The sequence below is a fragment of the Montipora foliosa genome, chromosome 3, assembly GCF_036669935.1.
Source record: "Montipora foliosa isolate CH-2021 chromosome 3, ASM3666993v2, whole genome shotgun sequence".
Lineage (NCBI taxonomy): Eukaryota > Metazoa > Cnidaria > Anthozoa > Scleractinia > Acroporidae > Montipora > Montipora foliosa.
Window position 1 is genome coordinate 39,553,987 of NC_090871.1, and position 19,406 is coordinate 39,573,392.

At 37.2% G+C, this 19,406-nt stretch overlaps 2 protein-coding genes and 1 pseudogene across 2 annotated transcripts in view; 2 read left to right on the forward strand and 1 right to left on the reverse strand.

Moving 5' to 3' along the window:
* Positions 1-1,663: 1,663 nt before the first annotated feature.
* LOC137995792 (uncharacterized) lies at positions 1,664-4,146 on the reverse strand. The gene is made up of 6 exons (XM_068841282.1): positions 3,906-4,146; positions 3,284-3,358; positions 3,116-3,181; positions 2,765-2,824; positions 1,914-1,967; positions 1,664-1,737 (listed from the first exon to the last, which is right to left on the reverse strand). The coding sequence occupies exons 1-6, from the start codon at positions 4,144-4,146 to the stop codon at positions 1,664-1,666; spliced, it is 570 nt and encodes a 189-aa protein (XP_068697383.1).
* Positions 4,147-4,267: 121 nt separating this feature from the next.
* On the forward strand, positions 4,268-12,496 carry LOC137995793 (uncharacterized; annotated as a pseudogene).
* Positions 12,497-19,323: 6,827 nt separating this feature from the next.
* The window catches only part of LOC137995794 (uncharacterized), a 579-nt gene continuing 496 nt past the window's right edge, over positions 19,324-19,406 (forward strand). Inside the window, exon 1 of the mRNA XM_068841283.1 lies at positions 19,324-19,406. This exon is cut by the window's right edge and continues 496 nt beyond it. Coding sequence (XP_068697384.1) covers positions 19,324-19,406 — 83 coding nt within the window.

Genomic DNA, 19,406 nt, shown 5'->3' on the forward strand with positions numbered 1-19,406 from the left:
AAAACGTCTCTTATTTCTCAAACGCCGAGCGTGGGAACTGGCCATAGGAGGTAGCAGGTTAGCCAGTTTGTGGTGTTCATTACCTACAATATCTTCAAATAATTTAATAGATAATGACTCACGTCTCTCTGAAAGTGTTGGAATTCCGGCCTTATCCATCGCCTCACAGTATGATAAACTAGGAAAGATTATTCTCATGGCGCGCCTCTGAATACGTTCGATGTCATCAGACAAATATTTCGGGAGACTACGATGGAATAGCTGACATGAGAATTCTAGGACTGATCTAATGACACTATAATAAAAAGCTAACAGGTCATCGGGACTTATGCTGGCTCTCTTTAGCTGACTCAAAAGATACAATCGACGTGCGGCTTTTGAGGTGATAGTATCCACGTGATCGTTCCATTTCAAGTCATTACTGATCGTAACCCCTAGGACTTTAGCAGAAGATACCCTCTCAAACTGCACGCCGTATATCTTAATCGGGCCATAGGATGGTGGCGTTTTCTTAAAACAAACAACTAACTCTTTGCACTTGGTCGGGTTTAATTGGAAGAGATTACTGTGAGACCAGCTGGAAATGTGATTGACAGCTTCCTGTAAAGAACTTTCCCCAGAACTTGGCACCACCTCCGAAACAGTCGTGTCGTCTGCAAACTTCCACATGGAGAACGACTCCCCCGGTAACTTTAGGTCGTTAATCATTACCAAAAACAGCCAAGGGCCTAAACGCGTGCCTTGAGGAACTCCGGCAGGAACATTCAGCCAGCTGGAATAGCAGTTGTTGTTAAGTTTGACCCTTTGTTGCCTATTCCTTAGGAAGTCAATGATCCAATTGACGGTAGTTGGCTTAACCCCAAGGCTGAACAATTTGGCTATCAACAAATGGATGGATTATAAGTGGGTGGTATGGATTGTGTTGGTGTAATGATATGAGGGTTGGAAGTAGGAGTGTTTGGAATGAGAGATGGCTTGTGTATGGATGAGGGTGGTTGTGATGGTGTGAAAGTGTGAGGGATGGAAGTGATTGTGTGTGTGGCATGAGGTGTGTCATGTGACAAAGATTGTGTTGACACAGTAGCTGATGGTGATGGTGACTGTTTATGGGGGTTGTTTGGGATAGTGTTGGGTGTGACAGGAAGTGCTTGTGGCTTTGACTGTACTGATGTATAGGTAGTTTCATCAGGAATTACAACTGTACTTGTAGGTGTTCTGTGCTGTTGCAAAGTGCCGTTTATCCTCTCTTGGTGTACAGATTATTGCAACTTTGAAAAGAAAATAGTGAATTTTCTTTAATGAAAAGTAGTTCATATAAACCATCACATATTATATGCAAAATATATTCTGGTGTTAAAAGTTCACTAGTTGGATACATGATACATGTAAAACATATGCTGGTATAAAAAGTTCACCCAAAAATAGATGACAGTTGAGACAGAGATGAGGGGCTTGGGTCACAGCTGGAGCTTCATCCAAAAGCTGGCTGGGGACAGACAGCTGTGGTCAGTTCCTTTGTTGCTGCCCTGTGTGCCAGTGCAAGATAGGCAGTGATTGAGTGAGTGAATGAAAAGTTCACAATTTGGAAAATGAGGGAAATTGACTGCACATTTCAAATTAAGCATAAACACCACTAAAATTAGGCACTGAAAGGTAATGAGTCTTAATCAACAGCATTAAATGCCCACCCAATTACCTTTTTTCTTTCCAGCTCATTTTCTTTATCTTCGTTGTCACCTACAAAAATAAAATTTGAAAAATAAAACAGTCAAAGGTGGCTAAAAAAAATGGGTACTCCAGTGTTGAAAATTAGTACTCACTAACTCACCAATGCAAGTGTGAAAAGAGTACTGATCAGTTGATCACTGTGACTGTGGATTGCAACATGAAATTGATTGGTGATTAAGGGTTACCTTTCGCTTTCTTGTCATTCGTCTTCCTTTTTTTCTTAGGGGGTTGCTGATCAGCTGAAAAATAAATCCCATTAATTACATATCAATCATACACCTTTGTAGTCTTTTGCAATAAGAACAAAACGCTCAACAATGTGCACATAATATTATTTCTTCAATGGTTACTAAAATCCAAGACATAACACCACACGGTAAAATGAAATCTAAACCAAATCACTTAGTTATTTAACAAACAAAGAAGCCTAAGCCATGTATAAGTATTATACTGTTATATTATATTATAATAACCCAGGTTATTGACGGATTTTGATTGGTTCTTGCCTATGATCTATTAGACGACAGACGCACGATTGACGTCACCATCAGCTTTTATGCGAATAAAGTTTAATTCTTTATTATATAAAACAAATAGATTCCATGTTGCCGTGGGTCTGTTCAGTAACAGATCACAGAAGACGTCAAAATGTGGTAAGAACATCAGTGACACACTCAGCTATCGCCTCGTGTGCCACTTTTTTGTTCTTACCACATTTTGACGTCATCTGCGATCTATTACTGAACAGACGCACGGCAACATGGAATCTATTTGTTAAGTAGAAAACACGAGCCTGTGGCTCATGTTTTCTACATTACTTGAGTGTTTACAACTGTCCGGAGTGTTTTATCACAGTGTAATACACGGCTTTGACTCCTTCATTTGCTTTATGATATAGAGGTAAGATGGTGAAAAACAATAAAACACTGTGATAAAACATGGACTTTTAACCAATCAGAGCATGAGGAGGGTCCTATCTATATTTTTAAAAGTAAAAACAACAGCATGAAAAATAATAATGGGTAAAAAAACTTACCGTTATCACCCTTCCCTTTATTTCTGGATGTCTCTGCCTCCTCTCTGTCCTCGCTATTATCTACATCAGGTCAATTTGAGACAAGCCAAGCGGTTAGCCATTAATACAATTAAGGAACACAAAAATAAAAGCACTTGTAATACAATTAATGGCCAGGGTAGCCAACCAAACATGCAGCAGTCAAACCCAACTGAACAACATTTTATTGTTCAAGTGGTTTTAGGGTTTTATTTCATTCGATTGAATGAGTATACTTAAATTAATATGAGATTTGTTTAAATACACTTTGATTGAATCAAAATAGTATTTTTGTGAAACTGGTTTACATTCTTATGCTTTTCTTTAATTTACCTTGCTCCAATACATTTTCCCTCACTTTCTGGGATGGGTTCCGTTTTCTTTTACTGCTTTTATCACCTGGGAAAATAATAAAATTGCTTCTGATTATAAATGTAGTTGAATGTTGCATTATTTTATTTTTACAAGTGAGTCTATAAACATCAAAAATTGAAACCTTACCGTTGACATCACCATGAGCGTCAGCAACTTTCTTAACCAAACTTGCCTCAAACTCCAGAGCCTTTGCCTTTGTTCCTAACAATAAAGAATAAAAAGACTTAAACGTTTTTCCTGACCCTTTTCAAAGAATGATAATGCAGCATGGAGAGTTAAGCAACTTTAAGTGGATAAAATTTCTCAATTAGCTTTGAAACTCCCGCAATGTAGCCCTGGTTTACACCGGCCAGTTAATTTGAAGAAAGGCCGCTTAGATTTTTTGGAACGTGGACTTTGGTCTGTGAGCCGATTTAAACGACCATCTAAAGCTCACTCTCGGTTAAACTTAAAATCATCTCGGTTTGCAAGTTCTATTAGTTTAAGAAAATTCGACCGGGAGTATAAAGAGAAGATTTAAAAAGGTAATCGAAACAAAATTGTTTTCACTTAATAACGGAGAAAGGCTAAACGGACTTGTGCTGCGTACAAAGGATTGATTTCTCACCGTAATCTGGGCCGCAATGGCGGCTGCCGCATTTACGTGCACGTGATGCTTTCAATGTTTTGAATTTCAGTGACTGGACAAGTGCAGCTTAAAGCCTCAACCATTAAAGAGTTTAAGGTATATGTACTACTTAGCACTTACCGCATACTTTCAAAATTTCCGCCTTGTAAATGGCAATCCTTCCTTTACTAATACCCGCCGATACATCTACCGTACTGCCTTCTTTAAGTTCGACGTTCTCACCAACAACTTTTTTTTCATTAACGGCACTTGGGCTATTTTCGCTCACCGATTGTGAAGATTCAGTCGATTTGCCTGATGATGAAGCACCGAAGGACAGCCTCCCACGAAAATCATTTTCAGCCCAAGAAGAAGCATGCATGTCTATTCTTTCATTAATTGCAAGACACTGCATCACGACAGAGGCTGCAAAAGATATCATTGATTTGTTGAAATTGCTCTGCCCAGCAAACGAGCTATTGCAATCTTTAACTTACTCAAATATGCAGGAAGTGTGTGGAAATTGTACTGTTTTCACCTATGACATTTGTGAAAATTGTCTCGGTCTGTTTCCATCAAACGTGGAGGATCAAGTGGTCTGTTCAACGCGAGGCTGCAATGGGTATGTACATATCAGCACTTTGTGGGCATGCATAATTTGGAATGCATCTGCTCAATAAATTACTATAGTGGTGCGTCATTAACCATTATTCATGCAGGAGTCTTTAACTGTACCCAAATTCACAATTAGCCAATCAGAAGCCTATTGTTGACTGGACTGGTATCCTATAAAGCTACAAACTTTGCTATACATGTACATGAACAAATTGTGCATGTACAATAATTTGATTTAGTCAGTAAACTACCAAATAATTAAAAAAACCCAAGCAATTATAAATACGATTCATAACTTGCAAATTGAATACTTTGAATAAATTATGTATCAAAGTAGACTAGATAGATAGATATATCACAAATTGAAAAAAAAAATTGGAAGACTTATGATTCACAACTTAGTAAATAAGCAATTATTCAGGCGAGAAGTGAGCAACGTGGAAAAGAAATAATCACAGACATTATTGATGGGAAATATTATACAAGATTGTGTGGACCTGGACAGTTCCTGAGTGATATATCTGTTGCAGTTAAATTTTACTTTCAGGTCAAATTTTTTTAACCTAGGTTATAATTTTTTGAACCTAAATTATAGGTTAATTTTTTTTTAACCTAGGTTATAATTTTTTTAACCTAAATTTTGGGGTTAAAATTTTTTTAACCTAGGGTATATAATTTCTCTGGGTTTAGTGATTAGGGTTAAGCACTAATTTCAAATGGTTAGCTTTCAGGGTTAGGTTTGGGACACAACATACCAGTGATGTTCTATGGAATAGTCATGTATGAACGGTGACAGTTGTCAAAGGGGAATCAGCCATTTTAATTGTCAGAGTTTGCTGTAGATTAATAAAACATATATTCTTTTATTCATTTGTATTTGTGTTTATTCTTGTTTTCATACATAATTGCAAAAGTGCATGCAAATATTATTGATAAATATTTATGTGTATCTGTTTTAAATACATCGGGAAATTACTGATTAATTGCCATTTTGTAAGCACGTGAAAATGTAATATGTTTGGAGTAATCCAATGCTATTCCTGTGTTTTGACTCTTGTGAAGTCGGCTCGGAGAAATTTGGGTGTCTATAACTCCAAATTCAGTAACCACTTGGGCATAACCATTCGCAGGCTCTATTGATATTATTTTTCCTAGCAATGTATTGGGGTGCAAGGGTGTCTTATCGACCTTATCAATTTTTATTTTTACATAATCATTGACATGAGATTTGGCTACTTTAGGTCTGGATTGCTTCATTTTTTTGTTGTACTGTTCTTGCCTTTCTTTGATTTTTTTGCGTTTTTTGGAGCGAGAACTTTTAGTTTCTTTTGCTTGTTGCTGTTCGTTAGTTTGAATGTCATCTGTGCTGTTTTCATCTGTCAATGTTGGAGTTTGCTGGACATTCATTTCTACTGTTTCATCCTCACTGTCAAGCCTTTGTTGCTCATTGTTTGTCTCTTCTTCTTGTTCCCCTTTGTCAGTATCTGTTTCTTGTACACTTGCCCGCATTTCTTCTCTCCATGGCTTGATACCTAACACTAGTTCATATGGTGTTTGGGCAACAGCACGGTGCACTGTAATGTTTTTCTTGTAGGCTGCTTCTCCTAACACTGTACACCAGTTGTTGTAACTTTCTTTCTTCTCTGTAAGAATATTTCGAATGTTTTCCTTTATTGTTCTATTATTTCTCTCGACTAGTCCTTGGGTAGTAGGTGTGCGTAGAGCTCCATGCACTTGTTTTATGTTATTGCTCTGACAGAAGCTGGACATCTTTTGATTTTTAAATTCTTTTCCGTTGTCGGAATGCAACTTTTTAGGAAAACCCCACTGCCAAAATAGCTGGTTGAAACAACTTATAACTTGTTCTGTTTGCTTGGAAATTAATGGAAAAAGCCACGAGAATTTCGTGTGATGGTCCGTGATGTGTAAAATCCATTTATGTCCCTCGCTGCATGAACATGATAACCTTCTCATATCTATCAAGTCGATTTCCACGTGTGAAAGAAATTTATTTGCGATGATGGGGTGTACCACTGGTTTCTTCAGATGGTCTGCAACGGATTTTTGTTGTTCGTGAATGCTGCAAAGAGATACAAATAGTTTCACAACTATTTGGGGTATCTCAGCATAGTTATTTTTTAGGGGAGGGGAGGGCAAATTTCTTGCTTTTTTTTTTGTGTGTACTATTCTTTTTAGACCCCCCCAAAAAACCAGGCCCCTATTTTTTAAACTACACCCCATAAATAAAAGCCCTTTCTAGACAGTTGATAAATAACCTAGGTAAAAAAAAATTACCTAGTTTAAATATTATGAACTAGGTGGAAAATTTTAACCTGGGTTTAAAAAAATTTGACCTGAAAAAAATTCCAAACTACAACATATCCAACATAAGTTTCATCTTCAACACAGATGGTGCCCCTTTATATTCCTCCTCAAGTGTATCCCTTTGGCCTGTGTCTTTAGCTATCAATGAACTTCCATCTCCAGACAGGTAGAAAAAAATTATTGAAATCTATCATTTCCTGAAAACGTAAATATTTAATCTACCATTTATATCCTAAGTTACCTAAAACTATATTTGAGTGGAGCCTCATCAAAAGACAATTCTTTTTTATCGTATCAACCGAGAAGAAATGTTTCTTTTTACTTATTTAACTTTTTTACATCGTAGGTTTTCAAAGACAAATATGATGCTATGGGGTATTTGGCAGGGAAAGGGAAAACCCCCATTCAATGCATTCTTTGAACCATTTGCCACTCAAATAAACAAACTGTACAAGGAAGGTGGGTGTTTGAGACATGCCTTCAAACAGTATTTAAAGCATGCTATGGCAATCTAAGTGACTCATTAGCTACCTAAGCCAGGAGCCTAACAAGCTCCAGGTCATCGAGTGTGAATAAAATATGTTAATGTTATGTAAATAATTGTATCTCAATTTTGCAGGTACTGCTCAATAGTGATAAAAGTCCATTACAGTACATTAATTCACGTATTCACCTAGGGTACATTTTTCACTTTCCATTTTAGGAGTAACCATTGAGTTGCCACAAGAACCTTCAACAGTAAATGTCAAAGCTGCTGTACTGCTTGGCTCAACTGATTTACAAGGGAAGGCATACCTTTTATATATGACTCAACGTAATGGTGAGAGTGGTTGTCTGACATGTGAGGAAAGTGGATTTGTAGCTGCCCAAGGAAAGGGGCATACCCGATGTTACCCATACAGGTCTGCAACTGAGAGGGCTCCCAACAGGACTATGACAACATTTCAGGAAAATGCTATCAAAGCAAATCAGAGCCAAAAAAAGGTGACTAATTTTAGTTTGGAATCTTGTATGGATAGAGCATATTATGTTTTAGCCATTCATGAAAATTTACTTAAACCATGATTTTTACCACAAAAAAAAATTGTTTATCTCATTCAACCTTTGGTACCAAAGAAAAACAAGAGTACCATGGGGAATGATCTTATTTGCATACTAGCAAGCTGTTTCTGTTTATAAGTCTGTTTTTATCTTATTATGACAAGCATATTTTACAAGTATTCTAGCATGCACTTTACTCTTGCTTTGCATATAATTGTGAACATTAGATGTACATATTATGAGTACTTTTAAAAAATAAATGTGATGTTAAGTTTAAATTTACGAAAAATTTAAATGTTGTTTATGGCAGCCATTCACCTAGCTTTGAGTACAATTTGTTACATGTAGGTTGCAGGATTGTTTGATGTCTCCTGCTTGGCCCTAATGCCCCGGTTTGACATTGTTCTTGGGATGGTTCCTGATGTTTGTTGGGTGTAACAAAGACTCTTCTGTACAAATGGTTCTCTTCAACCAACCATAAGAAGGAATTTTTTATTGGTGGCCAGGTATGATTTGATTAGGGAATAAAAAGAATTATTTGTTGGATATTTATACTAGAAATTCAATGCTTTTGCTTTTAAATGTTGCTTTTTTTTTCAATATCCCACAATTGATTTCAGTTTACAGTGAAATTTTAGTCAGAGGAAATGTCAAGACTTTATTTTAAGATACAAATTTTTTGCTCTTGTTTTGCATATAATTGTGAATGTTGGATCTACATGTACATATTGTGAGTACTTTTAAAAAATGGCCGTTTTTATGCTAGAGACGTTAAAGTCGTCTGAGACGTTAAAGTCGTCTCAAGACAACTTTAACATCTAGTATAAAAACGAGAAATAAGACAGACACATTTAACGTCTGACGACTTTCATGTCTTGTTTTAAGTGCGTCGTTGAGACGCACTTAACAGACGACTTTAAATGCTTTGAGTACAATTTGGTACGTGTAAGTTGCAGGATTGTTTGATGTCACCTGCCTTTGAATGTTTTTTTTTTAATATCCTAGAAGTGATTTCCATTCACAGTCAATATTTTGTCAAGGGAAATGTCAAGACTTTTTTTAAGATACATAATCTTTTATGCACTTGTCGATAAAAAAGATTAACAAACGCATACTTCAAATTCGACCCCTCAGATGTATTAGCCCGACTTCCGAGAGACCTGGAGAAACATTTCAAGAACTTTAAAGGTAAGGCTGCAATTACAATTGTAGAAGTCATAAAGCCACAGTATTAACGTTTATACCCTGCAATAGGAAATACAGCCAATTGTAATACAGAAAGCCGTTGTATATTCGACAGTATTTAACACCCAACCTTCCCATTGTGTGATGAGCGTACTGTGTGTTGCATTGATTGTGTTGGCCACATTTTTTTTCTATGGCATGGTATAAACTAGTTCAAAATGCAATTCTATCTTGTGGACCTATACCATGGAATATCTCACTTGCCACTTGTATTTTCTTGGTATACACACTTGTATATACACTTGTGTGCATACATAACTGAGAAAATTCAACTGACTCATGGTATTTCCATGGTGTACCACTTGAAAACGTTGCATTATTACCTGGTATTTATGCGGTGCCTTTCACAGAAAATGTATGACTTGTCTTTTGTTTTTCTAGCCTCCGAGTTGCAGTCGTGGCTTCTTTATTATGCTTTGCCATGTTTGGTTGGTTATCTGCCGGATAAATACCTCCAACATTTTGCCCGCTTCTCAGAAGCAATATATATACTTCTTGGTAGTGAAATCACTCCAAGCCAGTTGAAGCGAGCAAGAGATCTGCTAGACAGATTCTACAAGGACTTTCAGGCTCTCTATGGTATGAAGTGCATTTCAGTTCCATCTTCCTTATTATGATAGGCTTCATGTACACGTATATCTCAGCTAACAAATGCTTAAGTGCAAAGCATGTGCCCATAATTCCTATGAAATTTCATGATTTAAATCAGAGGTAATTGAGATTATGTCCAAGGCCACTACATGTACTTCCCTGTACAAGTGAACATCGTTACATGTCCCTGATATTGTTCAGTAATGTTTTAAGTTAACTTTATCTGACTAATCTTGTGGTTGTCATAAATAATGCTCACAACGAACTATATAGTTTACTTGTGCGATGACCAGGTGCCACAACTCAAATTCACAGTTGTACTTCTTTTTAAATTTGTTGATTAAAAAGATTTCTTTTCCATCGGCCTCATGAGTCTTGTCAAAGCTGTAGTAAAGGTTGCAAAGAACTATTTGGTCATTTGAAGAACTTGTAAATGTCATAGTGTGTATTTTTGTGTGTACATTGTTCATAGTCAATAAATATGATTTCCTTAAGATGAGATGCACGCAGTCGCTCAAGATGAAAGCTAAATCAAAGGGACAAATGTCAGACCGGTTTCTGAAGGCATGTGAAAAATCTAAAACAACTGCAAAACATGTTGCTCTGTTCCTTAGAAGTCCTTAATTAATATAAATGTAATCATCATTTGTAGGAAATGGAAGTTGTGGTCTGCAAAACATGTTGCTCTGTTCCTTAGAAGTCCTTAATTAATATAAATGTCATCATCATTTGTAGGAAAGGGAAGTTGTGGTCTCAACGTGCACAATGCAGGTGCCCACCTGGTTGACTATGTTGAAGGCTGGGGGCCACTTTGGGCTTGGTCCACCTTTGGCTTCGAAAATATGAATGGGACGCTCATGGATTTTTGCCACGGGACTGGAAATGTTTGTAGACAGGTAAAAAATGCCATTCATATTCTTTAGTTAAACAATAGCCAGTATGTGCCATATAAATACAACTTACATTTCAAATATTCACTTTGCTTCTAAATCAAATAGTCAATTATGTTATGTGCTTGCCTTACTTAACGGTACTGTGATGGTATAAGCAATTTAAAATTCACTTTGGCATGGACTCACCTGCTTACCTCAAGGTTGTACATTTACTTTTTGCGTGCCTGAAAATACTTCTTTTTTCTCCTTTAATTATGACCTTGTCAGATTAAGCTTAATAGGTCCATCTTTTGACATTTTTTGTTTTAATAATAAAAATTTTTACCACAGAGTGACATACAATGAAAAATTACACAGTAAAGGAGAGACTTTTTTTTCTAAATTATTGACTGACACTATGTTGTTTATAATCTCAGCTGATTTGGATGTTGCATGCCCAGAGCCGTCTTATGAGTGATGTTGAGCTAATCACAGCTGGAGCAACCAAGGAGTTTATAACAAGCATGCTGATCACAAAAGGGGGTATATCAACCATGATTGGGTTTTAATTGTATTGCTCTCTAGTTTTTAACAAGCAATTAGAAATAATCATATGATATTTTACTTGCAGAAGCATTTAATAATGGTCTCTTTGCTGAATTAAAGTCTCTACATAAGCCATTGTAACTTAGCAGTTTGGTTCTTAACTTCCATTTCTGCAACAATGAAGGGACTTGAGTATTGTTTGTCTTCCCAGCTGGATGGGAAGCTAGTCCATCACAGGCTACTTCCAAACTTATGACAGGTTTCCATGACAATTTGAAAGTATAGAAATATGCTAATTGGTGAAAAGAGGCAATGTGAAATCATGTCTTATCAAATAACTCATTTGAGAGGGGCTCAGAATGCTAAACAGTCAGGCCTCTGAAATATATTCCTGGTGACTGCTTCACAGCAAGGTAGATAATGGCTTAATCTACATCTGAACTCTTCATGGGTATTATGACATGATTAATTTATTAATTAACTTGTTTACAGGTTGAAGAACCTTAAAGATGCTAATGATTGTCAGGTTGCTGGAGGAGCAAAAAAGCTGGCAGGGCTTCCAGTACATTTGGTGAATGAAGTCCTTTGCAAGTGAGGACCTGACAACTTCAAAGTCTTGAGAATTGTGAGGAATGGGCAGGTTTTTGTCAGTCGGGAATACACTCGGATGATCAAGAGAAGTGCCTCTGTGGTCTTGCTGTCAAAAATTATGGGATAGTGGGAGACATAAATTTCTTTATTTGGAACAAGGTGTCAGGAAGAATACTTGTGGTATATAAAGTAATAGAGCCCAGCCTGCACAACCCATTCTTTTTTGATGATGCTGGTTGTCACATTCTACGAATGAAGTCTCAAAGGTACTCCATTAACCTCAATACTTATTTACCATAGTCACTCAAGTACTAATAGCAATAAATAAGTTTACTTCTGTTAACAATAAACAAATATTTCAGTTGAAGACCTAACTCTAAAAAAAGTCTCTAAAACTATACGAGCTTGCACATAATTATATAAACTGTGAAACAAATTATTACCAACCAACATCCAGAAAGAGGATACTGGTAAATTTAGTCTATTCAAGTGTTTGTTGAAAACTCAATATTTTGGGCTTGCTTTTACTCCATCATGAATTATTTTAAATTGTAATTTCAACTTTTTATTCAAATGGGATTTTAAATATTACTGTTGAAATGTTGTATTTTTATGTTTTATTTTCATTCTTATGTACATGTAATATGCTTTTGATCATAATGCTTTATGAAATTAGTGCACTATTCACTGTATTAAAAAATCTTTTGTGTATTTATATGGTATTTATTATTCATGATCAAGGGTTCTCTAATGGCATGTATAATAATTTTATGATCTTCTAGCAATGAAACTGAACTTCAACTGGCAGAAGTTGCTGAAATTAAAGAAAAGGTGTTCTATTTGGAAGGGAACTCTGACCAACCATGCCTCGTACGCCTGCCAAATTTCAATGGAGTGTGTGGCTAAAGCAATTGGAGACATTGCAAGCATAAAAAATATTAGGATGGAGTACAATGTATTCTAAATAGTAAAATCCCAGCACAACAAAGGGTGTATTTACACTTGAAAAGTTGAAGTTTCACTTAGGTGTTGAAGTTGTTAAAATAAACACAATTTAATTTTGTTATAGCTTATACTACATGTATACCCCACAACTTTTGATGTCAAAATATTGCACTAACAGTTAATGCCTAAATGTGTTATCAACCTTGCCATCTTCTTCTTCTTTGAATCTCTAAAAAATGTACAAAAAATCAAGTGTTCACAGTTGAAGTGTCCTCACTATAACATCATAGTTCTTGAATTACATTGGTTATACTTTTAGTTCTTTTGGTATTGGTTTGTTTGTGGGATTGCTGGGCTATGGTTGGGGTAATCTACTTAGTAAATTTACATTAAGACTTTAGTAGTGTACCAGGCCGTTCTATTAAGTTTCTCAGGCAATTTCTCTCTGTCAGTAACAAAATTCTGATTCTCATAGATTCCCAAGAATTCCAAGTCCTGTCTTCAAGCTCATAAGCCTTCAGATTGAGCATTCTCAGAAATTCTCAAAAATTCCCAACAATTCCTAGAAATTCTAAGTAGCATTTTTATAATTCCCAGATATTCCAAATAATTCCAAGGTTGTGCATTTGCTCTAATTTGCATGTCTTGGAAATCTTTGGAATTCTTAGGAATTCCTAGGAGTTCACTGGGAATTTAGTTTGCAAGGGAAGACTAAACAAGCCACGAGCTCCGCTTTTAGGCTTGCCTAAATTTATATATTACATTGCTCAGTCTAATGCCAATAAATTTTACACTGTCTAATGCCAGATGATTAAAGATTTGATTGTCAAATGGGGGTACATTAGGGGTCAGTGGGGTAACCTTAAAGTATTGTCACATGACAGTAAGTTATGGCTCAATTTTTGTTTTCTCATTCTCCTATATTCAAAGTTATAAAAAGGGAAGATATGTGTAATGATTTCTTCAGGGCATCCTTGAGTTATTCTCCATAAATATACATGTATATATATCTAATTTAAGGCAAAAGCGGTCGGAAATATGGCTTACCAACTATAGTTTTAAATTCTGTTGCTGCTGCACTGCATTCTTCATTCGCATCAATCTGAAGTGAACTGAAGTTGTTGAAGACAGGACGGGGAAAAATCCAAAGGAAGCAAGAAACTAATCCCTTGTCAACGTTATTTTTATCCACGATAAGGGGAAAGGCTGTGGTGGGTTGAGTCATGCCACACAAGGTTAGACAAGTCCTTGGCATGTTGACGTTGGCATTTCCTGAAACTGAAAGGTCATTGACAGTAATAAACAACGATGATGAAATGCAGTGTCTTGTTTTTGGTATGTTATCAGCAGTATTGTAATATATGGTGCACAGAGTAACAATAATCTTCAATGAAGGAGCAATACTTCATCTGCTACTAGAAGTTCATAACTTTGAAGCGTTTAACTCGGGTTCAGAGGTGAGGTTCAACTGCTTCAACTTGTCTCCTGGATGATTGTTAGGTGCCATGACATTCACTAACGTGACAGATGATCTGGCATGCAATATTGAATGAAATAATGTATAGAACATGTTCAAGAAGACTGATACACGATGACATACATATTTCATGCCTTGCATTTAGTTATAATCGTATCTTTTTACATTTTATAGCCATGCCCTAGAAAAGACCTATTTAGAAATCGGAATAGAAATAAAGTTCATGTATGTATCTAGGGTTATGTGTGAGGTCTTGTATAAGTCCTGCGCTCTGCAGCACATTCATTGGCGGTCCTTCACAACAATTTGAGAACATGTAGGGTCAACAGACTAGTGGTTCACTCAATAAACTTTCAATTCTAGTGTGACTTTTTTTGCCTAATCGAGTTGTTGCATTTTAACACATTTTTACTATTACTAATTCTGAAATTCGCGCTTTTATGGTTGTTGTACTTATAGCTATCCATTTCAATAAAGCGTCCACTGTCTCGGCTTGTTTATACAAACAGAATCCGCCTTACTACTTCAACGCAGAGCAGTGTATCTGACTATTATGCCATGTTCAGTATCAAAAATGCAATCAACCAGTGTAAGCAGACACCCTCTATACGCGGATAGCAGCAACAGTCCCATCTCCCTCAATTTGCTGTTAAATAGGTCCGTAGTTTACGGATACATTTACGTTGAAAAGGGATGTGCACATCTTCTACTCGATTGAATTTTAAAAGACTTCATGTTTTTTGTCCACTTTTAAATGGATTGGTCATTTAACGACTTTGCGGTCTCAAAAGTACCCTGGGTGCCAGAGGTTTTTCTTTTCTTTGGGGAAAGTGTCGTCGTAAGCAAGAGAAAAGACTTAAAAAAACTGCTAGCACCCTGTGTTGTCTCAAGGACCAACACGTTTTTGGAGACACTTCAAACGGAGAATTTGCTATGGAATTGACAAAGGGAAAATTGACAACTCACCTTTGGCAAACAAACCAGAGGAATCTCACTAGGTAGCGCTCTACTAAAATAGAGACTAGGCAAAATACTGACGATGTGTCACAATAAATCTTTCCACATTTTCTGGTGTCCAACAACTTGTTTCAATACTGGCTAGTAAAATACATTTAAATAGAACATCTTACATTAAATTCGAAAAATGATCCTTACAACGTGATAAGGTATAATAATAATAATAATAATAAAATAATAATAAAATTTATTTATACCGCGCAAATTCAACTATACAGTTTTCAAATGCACCTTACAATAAAAAAAAACAATATATAACACTATATAGTCAAAAATTACACGAATGAATAATTATCTAGTCTATAAATTACAATACTATATCAGAAAAAGCTTTTTTAAAAAGATGAGTCTTCAAATTACGTTTAAAAACTCTAAAATCAGAAGTGCATCTAAGATCTAACGGAAGATTATTCCACAGTTTTGGTGCGGCGGCCACAAAGGCTCAATCGCCAAGAGTAGGGAGAGTCCTGAAATCTGGATTTGAAAGCAGATATTTGTTATTTGATCTGAGGCTGTAGGAAGAATTAGGTATAAAATTTACGAGAGATGATAAACAATTAGGAGCTGTACCATGGATTGCTTTGTGAGTGATTATAATAATCTTATAATCTATTCTAAACGTTACAGGTAGCCAGTGTAATTTGTATAGTATAGGTGTGATATGGCAATACCGTGGTGCTAGACATAGGACTCTTGCAGCTGCGTTTTGAACACGCTGCAGTTTACTGAGAGCGCAGTAGGGTAGTCCGTATAAAAGTGAATTACAATAGTCCAATCTTCTTGTGATGAAAGCGTGGATTAATTTATGGGCAGATTCTATACTTAGATATTTTCTGACGCGTCTAATGTTGTGAAGATGAAAAAAAGCACTCCTACACGCTTTGGTTATGTTGAAGTTCAGGTTGAAATTGCAGTCAAACCAGGCCCCTAAGTTTCTAAGGGGTTCCGTGCTCGGAGAGATGATGGATTCGCCGATAGTTAGAGTAGCGCGTTTAGTTTTCTGTAGCTGCGCTTTCGTCCCAATGAGCATGAACTCTGTCTTGGAATCGTTGATCATGAGTTTATCATTGATCAATCAGTTACGGATGTCACAGAGGCACGCTTCCATTGCTGCAATGGTGGCGTCTTGATTGGAATCATCATTTGGATTGAAAGCCAGATAGATACCAGTATCATCAGTATAACTGTGCGCTGTTGGGAGGTGCTGGCTAGTCACATCAAATAGCTCACTGGTGTAAAGGGAGAACAGCATTGGGCCGAGACAGGAGCCCTGTGGCACACCAAACTTCAAATCAAAACTGTCCGACTTTGCATTGCCGATTACAATACGCTGAGATCTATTCGACAGATAGGATTTGAACCACGTTACTGCTTGATCTTTAATTCCAAATTTGTATTCCAGGCGCCGCAGTAATATGTCATGGTCTACTGTGTCGAAAGCAGCGCTTAAATCTAGGAACACTAATAATGTGGCTTGTTGTTTGTTCATGTTGACGAGTATGTCGTTGCGCATGCGCAGTAAGGCAGTTTCCGTACTGTGATTTTTTCTGTAGGCTGATTGAAATTCCGGAAACATCTGATTCGACGACACGTGATCGGAGATTTGTAGTGCAGCTGCCTTTTCAGTGATTTTTGAAAGGAAAGTAAGATTGCTGACGGGCCGGTAATTTTTCTTTATCAGATCCATGTTGGCGTTCTTTAACTTTGGTCTCACTAAACCCTCTTTCCAAATGTCCGGAAAGCGACCACTACTGAGCGAAAGATTAACCATGTTGGAAATGGTCGGTAGGAGTTCGTTAATACAGTCTTTAACAATCTTGGTAGGTATGGGGTCATTGTAGCAGGTCTTGTTTGGGGCATTCAGCACCAGCTTTTTGATACCTTCTAACGACATTGGCTGGAAGTTATTGAAGGGTGTGCCAGCAAACGAAGACTCTTCAATGCTACTTCTGATCGAATAATGAGGGTGATTCAATGAGGAGTCAATTCTATCCAGCTTTGAGCGAATGACATCGATCTTTTGTATAAAGAATCTCCCAAAATCATTACTAAGCAAAGTAGGGTCAGAGTGCTTGGGGTATTTTTCCTGTGACGACCCTCCTAGCAGTGCACTGGCCGTCTTGAAAAGCTTTCTTTGATCACCATCGTTTTCATTAATAAGGTTGAAATAATAGTCACGCCTTGCTTGCTCTATAATATGATTCGTATGATTGCGTGCCTTAATGAAATTAACCCTGTCTGACTCGAGCCCCGTCCTTCGCCATATTCTCTCATACCGTCTACGTAAACGCTTTGCTTCTTTGATTTCGTTCTTGAACCAAGGAACCCGCGGACGAACCGTGATAGTCTTCTTTTGGAGAGGAGCGGGTGGATTCTGGCATAGCCTCGATTCCCTGAGATCATCCTTGAACGATTCAATGTCTTGAGGAATATAGGATATTTGCGATGACTGAAACGTGGTTGCGCGACAATGATACGGCTGCAAGTTTGGAGTTTTTTCCAAGTGAAACTTACAAACTTTTTCAACAAAATCGCTTATCTGGCCGTAATGGCGGTGGGACTGCATTGCTGATCAAAAAATCAATTGATGTTAGGAAGATTGAATCACGCAAAATAAACTCGTTTGAATATTCTGAGTTTAAAATCGGCGCAGATTCGCTTAAGGCGAGAATTGTCATCATTTATCGTCCTCCATACTCCACTGCTCATCCAGTGACGCCTGCTACATTCCTCGAGGAATTCAGTTCTTACTTGGAATCTATCATTTTGACACCTGAATCTCTATTGCTGACTGGTGATTTTAATTTTCATGTCTATATTGATGATGACCCCAATGCCAGATTGTTCAAAGAACTCTTAGATTCTATGGGTCTTAAACAACATGTAACTGGTCCAACACATATGAGTGGCCACACCCTGGATCTTCTTATCACTCGTGAACATGATACTATTGTTGCTGGTTCACCAGAGGTTGATTGCTACCTATCAGATCATGCGTCAATTCTATGTTGACTCAATGCATCAAAACCCTGTCGAGTGGTGAAGGAGATCACTTATCGTAAGATCAAATCTATTGACTTGGATCGCTTTCGTGAAGATCTCAGATCGTCAGAACTATGTAACAAGATCTATCCAACCCTAGATGATATGGTGTCTGGTTATGATTCATCTCTATCCTCCATACTCGACAAGCATGCACCTTTAAAGACAAAGACCTTAGTGTGCAGAAGGCGAGTACCATGGTTCAACAGCGACATAAAGTCTTCTATAAAAGCAAAGAGGAAAGCTGAAAAGAAATGGCGATCCTCAAAATCCCAGGATGACTTGCGTGCCTTCAAGGTAGCTCGAAACCAGTAGCTCGGGATCTAGAGGACTTCAAGTCATTTAAGCAGAAATTAAAGACTCATCTTTTTATTGAAGCTTACTCATAAGATTTTCATTGTGTTTATCATTATTTTTATTTTGTTTCATATATGTATATATATATATAGATATTTTTATACATTGCAATGCGTGCATGATCATATTAATGGAATGCGCGCAATATAAGTGATTAAATTATTATTATATTATTATGTCTATAGCCTTAGTCTTCCGGTAACAGATCTCTTCAACAGTTGTATCCTTTGTTTTCCAAAATTGTCATGAGAACCAATCCTTGACCGGTATTGTTCAATCAAGATTCCCATACTTACTTTTGTTGTTTTCAAATATGCCTCCGTGAATTCTCAACTGTGAAAGGAGAATGCAACCACAATACAGCTTATTTCACTTCATGGCACCTTCAGGTAGCTTCAGACACTTTCAGACACTCAGTGGTGCAACCCGCATGATAGATCAAGCTGATAGTTGTTGGCTTGCGAGCGTGCAATGACTCCTTTTAATGTAGTACAACCTGTGCCGAAGATTCAAGCACTTAAAGGTTTAAGAGCGTAAAAGCTCTTGCAAAACCTGTACTTATAACACAAGCTGGGTCTGTGTCTGTTGGCTTCTGCAAAGACAACTAACTCGTGATACGATCACCTGAACAAAATTACTTGAGAGCACGCTTACAACCAAAACTACTGTGCGCAGTAGACACTAGACCATGTGACTTATAACACAAGTCCTGCGGCGGATGAAATTGCCGCCCTTAAGCAAAATTTGGAAGAGCTGCAGCAGTCTATCAAACGACAAGATCCACAAGCTTCCAAAAATGGCGGCGAACAAGGCTGTAGCAATGGCGGCGAACAACATACCCGTTTGATTACGGACGCTGAGACCCTAAGCACCCTGGAATTTTATGGGAAATCATATGACGAGTTACGAACAGAATCTGCGAATAGCCTTAAACAACTCTGGTCACGCCAGAGTCGAACAGATCGGAGATTCAGTCGA